The following is a 4710-nucleotide window of genomic DNA, read 5'->3' as shown; positions in this document are numbered from 1 at the left end:
ATTTTCAAATGAAATATACTTTTAAGTTGGCTATTAGGTCAATCAGGCCTATCAAAAAGGTCAGACTCAGGCCAAAAAAATAAGCCTATGATAGGCTATATGCCAGGCTTAAGCTTTGAATTTTTTAATAGACCAGACTCAGGCTTGACAAAGCTTATCTCTGTAATGCCCGTTAATTTAATTAAGGGTTAATTGTACGATCCCCCTACCATTAGGGCGAGATTTGATATTACCCCCCTTAAGTTTTTTTTATTAACGCACCCTTGTAAAACATGTAAACCCTTTTAACCACACCCTTTTACCAACAATGCTGATTGTGTATTATTTCAAGCTGACTGTGTATTATTCTAACTGGTCCAGGTGGCAATTGAGTTTATAAAATAACATTGTGTAATATAGTTCTACTTACATGATTAGAAACCATTCAGTTTCACCCCCGTAAAAACTTAGGTTTCATTACTCTTGCCATGGGTGAAGACAAGACGAACGGAGAAGATGATGCAAAGGCTGGGAACGGAAAAGCAACGGTGGAATCGACTCAGGTTAGTTCAAAAGTCCATATCTGCAACTTGGTTATAACATGCATGTTTATTTTGTTGTTTTAAATGCTGTGAACAACCTGCAGAGAAACGGAAGGTTTAACGCCGTTATTTGTCACGGTGGGGAGTTCATTCAACGTAGTCATGGTGAAACGATTTACAGGGGTGGTTCATCAACTTTGATTTCTGGGGAACAACTAGATTCGTGGACCGTTCAGCGCATTCAAAACCTAATTTCTGGGTGGGGTTACTTAGAAGGTTCTTACAAAGTGTGGACGAAAATCACTGACATTGATCCTAATTACTTTCAGATTAGGAGTGATGATGATGCGTATGATTTTGGTGCATATTGTTGTGCGATGCAAGTTGACGGGGTACTGTGTGTTGAACACGCTGCATGTATAAGTGTAACTGGTAGCAATCAAAACATTGTGTATGAGTTAGAGGATAGTGAAGAAGAGATTGTTGAAGGGTTGAACAATAGCGAGGATGAAAGGACGACTGCTATAGCTGATGGCTTTGATGGTATTGATGTCACTATACCACTTAGTGAGGGTCCAGTCATAGCAGGGTTGTTAACATATCCAAATAAGAAGAAGTGTGATGATGAAGAGTATGCTAGTGAAGATTTATTGAGCTCTGATCCTGATAACTCTGAAGACGAAAAAGGGCCAAGGTTTGAGAAGTTTAAAAAAGAGGAATTAAATAAGGATTTTAAGTTTAAGTGGGGTATGGAGTTCAATTCCCTAGATGACTTTAGGGAAGCTATTCGTGAGTGGATTGTTTTGAATGGGAGGGAAATAACTTTTGTAAAAAATGAGGGGTATAGAGTGAGGGTTGAATGTAAGGCCAAGTGTGGTTTTTTAATGCTTTGTTCAAAGGTGGGCCATAAACACACTTTTGCCATTAAGACTATAAAGGATACCCACACATGTGCTAGGGTTTTGGATAACAAATATGCCAATTCAAAGTGGGTTGCCAAGGTTGTGGTCAAGAAAATGCAAACATCTGATAAAGTACGGATCTGTGACATCATTCAAGACATGAGGATAAACTATTTAGTTGGCATAACAGTGGCAAGGGCATGGAAGGCTAAGATGATTGCAAAACAAATCATAGAAGGAGATGCAGATAAACAATATGCTGATCTGTGGAGATATGCAGCTGAGTTGCATAGGGTGAATAATGGAAATACTCTGAAGATAACCACTAACAGACCAATCCCATCCATCCAGCCCAAGTTTGGTTCTTTTTTGTTTTGTTTTGATGGATGTAAAAAAGGATTTATTAATGGCTGCAGACCCTTCATTGGGGTTGATGGTTGTCATTTGAAGACCAAATATGGAGGACAACTCTTGATAGCTGTTGGTAGGGACCCCAATGACCAGTACATTCCACTAGCCTTTGGAGTTGTGGAAACAGAAACAAAAGAATCATAGAGGTGGTTTTTACAGCTCTTAATGGAAGATGTGGGAAAAGATAATAGATATGTCTTTATTTCGGATCAACAAAAGGTAACCCATGTTATTTCTGTTTGATCCATATTATGTAACTGTCTTATGTTTTATGTTTTAGGGATTGATGCCATGTTATGTAACTCTCTTATCTTTGGTGTTTTAGGGATTGGTTGCAGTATTTGAAGAGATGTTTGAAAGAGTTAAGCATAGGCTTTGCCTTAGGCATTTATATGCAAATTTTAAGAAGAAATTTGATGGGGGAGCACTCATAAGAGATTTAATGATGGGAGCAGCCAAAGCAACATATCATCGGGCATGGATGCAGAAGATGGATGATTTGAAGAAGGTAGATCCGAATGCTTGGACATGGCTAATGGGACATCCTCCTAAAAGTTGGTGTAAGCATGCATTTAGTTTCTTTCCTAGGTGTGATGTATTGATGAACAACATAGCTGAATCTTTTAATGCCACAATCCTAATTGCTAGAGATAAACCTATTTTGACAATGTGTGAGTGGATTAGGAAATATCTGATGAATAGGTGTAGTAATGCTACCTTGAAACTTGATAAGTGGCCACACAAATTGATGCCAATTCCTAGGAAAAGACTAGATTCTGAGGTTGCTTTGAGTGGGCTTTGGCTGCCAACTTGGGCTATGAGTGAACAATTTCGGGTGACTCATGCTTATAATAATCAGGAATTCATAGTTAATATAGGAAAAAGGTCCTGCAGTTGTAACTTCTGGGAGTTAGTTGGTATTCCCTGTAGGCATGCTGTGGCTGCATTGGGATTTAGGAACCAGAACCCAGAACTGTTTGTTCATGAATGTTACACAAGGGATAAGTATGCCCTTTGCTATGGAGCTGCTATTAGCCCTATAAATGGACGTGATATGTGGCCTGAGGTTGAATCTGAAGAGCTCTTACCTCCTACATATAAAAAAGGGCCTGGTAGACCAAGAAAACTAAGAATTAGAGAGACGGGTGAGGAAGGAGCTAGAAGAAGGTTACCAAGGGTTTCATATAGATGCACTAGGTGTGACAAGATTGGACATAACGTAAAGTCATGCAAGAGCAAGAAACAAGATCCTAATGCCTTGAAAAGAAAGGTATGTTAGTATTATCTTATCTTTGTATGTTAATCATATATGCATATATCCATCTTTTTTGTTTTCCTTGTATGTTTATTATGTTGTGCATACTGTGTTACAGAAGAAGAAACAACCTTGTGCTACAACTGATGGTGCTGCTACATCTACTCAACCTGGTGCTACAACTCCCGGTGCTGCTACAGAGACTCAACCTGCTGGTGCAAATGAGGTTACTGATGCTGATGTTGAAGATTCATTGTTTGGGGATATAAGTGATGCCATAATTGCAAGTCTACCCGACATAAGTGTACAAACAACAACAAGTATAGGCTCAACAAGTAACATAGGCAAAGGCAAGCAGAAGGTGAAACAAGAATTCAAACCATTGCGAAAGAGGTGTAGTGAGAGAATTAAAGAGAATTGGTTTAAAAAACCAAAACCATTTACAGGTCCTGGTTCTAACCCAGAGCAACCTTTTTGTTTTACTGAAGATGAGGAAGAAGTAAAGGTTCCAAAGAAACAGGTTCCAAAGGGTACCCCTAAAAAGATACCAAAGAAGACAGTGAAGAAGAAGTCAATTCAAGATCTCATAAGTTGATTATGTTATGCACAATGTTATGCACAAATGTTAGTGCTTTTTATGTTATGACATGCTATGACAAATGTTAGTGCTTTTTGTTAGTGTTTTGTGCACATCTGTTAGTGCTTTTTGGTAGTGTCTTATGCACATCTGTTAGTGCTTTTTGACTGTGTTTTGTGCACATCTGTTAGTGCTTTGTTTTGTCAGCTAATTGCACTATCTTGTAATGTTAACAATCTGTGACATATTGTAATGGTAACAATATGCTTTATATCACACAACAAATGTCAAACAACATTTCTTTCCATTCCTTTCAAAGTACATAGAACCAACTTAAATCAAAATACATAGAACCACCTTAACTCAAAATACATAGACCAATAACCTATTACTAACAACAAAATACACAATGTCATACATATTGTTATCATCACATGAAATTATACAATAAACCAACTATCAAACAACACATAAAAATAGCAATCTGGATCTGCATAGTTTTCCTTCTCTGCGCTTCAAGCTTAATCTTCAATTTCACCACTTTCTTTGTTACTGATTCCAACTGAATTTGAAGTACCTCACACTTCTTGCAACATGGATGAATCACTGTATTGCCTTTGATGGAGTCTCCATTTTCATCATCCCATAAGAATAATTTGCAACTATTGCCAGTCTACAAAATACGATTTGCATAATTACTAACACACATAATAAAAATCGTAGAACAAATAATTTCCAGTTTAACCACTAACATACTTACCCCAGCATTGCGACATTTCCAGAACTTTCGATTCCGGTTTTGAACTGTGTTAGAGACCCACATCTTCATGGGTCTATCACAGCCGCATCTGGGCAACACTTGATGGGAGACTGAATCAACACTGCTTCCTCGAGAGCTGCTTCCCACCATGATCAATTGGGTGTACGATTAAGAACGATTGGGAATGAAAGGTGCAGAAACACGGTGATGAAGAAGAATATTGGGGGCTATGGAGATTGAACGGCGCGACGCAGAGGACAAATTGATTTGGGAGAAAAAAAACC

At 38.2% G+C, this 4710-nt stretch overlaps 1 protein-coding gene across 1 annotated transcript; it reads left to right on the top strand.

Annotated features, from left to right (window-relative positions):
- Window positions 1–467: 467 nt before the first annotated feature.
- Window positions 468–1978, top strand: LOC131614203 (uncharacterized). The gene is made up of 2 exons (XM_058885825.1): window positions 468–542; window positions 626–1978. The coding sequence occupies exons 1-2, from the start codon at window positions 468–470 to the stop codon at window positions 1976–1978; spliced, it is 1428 nt and encodes a 475-aa protein (XP_058741808.1).
- Window positions 1979–4710: the final 2732 nt, after the last annotated feature.

This window comes from Vicia villosa, linkage group LG6 (genome assembly GCF_029867415.1).
Source record: "Vicia villosa cultivar HV-30 ecotype Madison, WI linkage group LG6, Vvil1.0, whole genome shotgun sequence".
In the NCBI taxonomy this organism is placed as follows: Eukaryota; Viridiplantae; Streptophyta; class Magnoliopsida; order Fabales; family Fabaceae; genus Vicia; species Vicia villosa.
The sequence above is the reverse complement of the archived record's forward strand: the minus strand, read 5'-3'. Positions and strand labels throughout refer to the sequence as shown.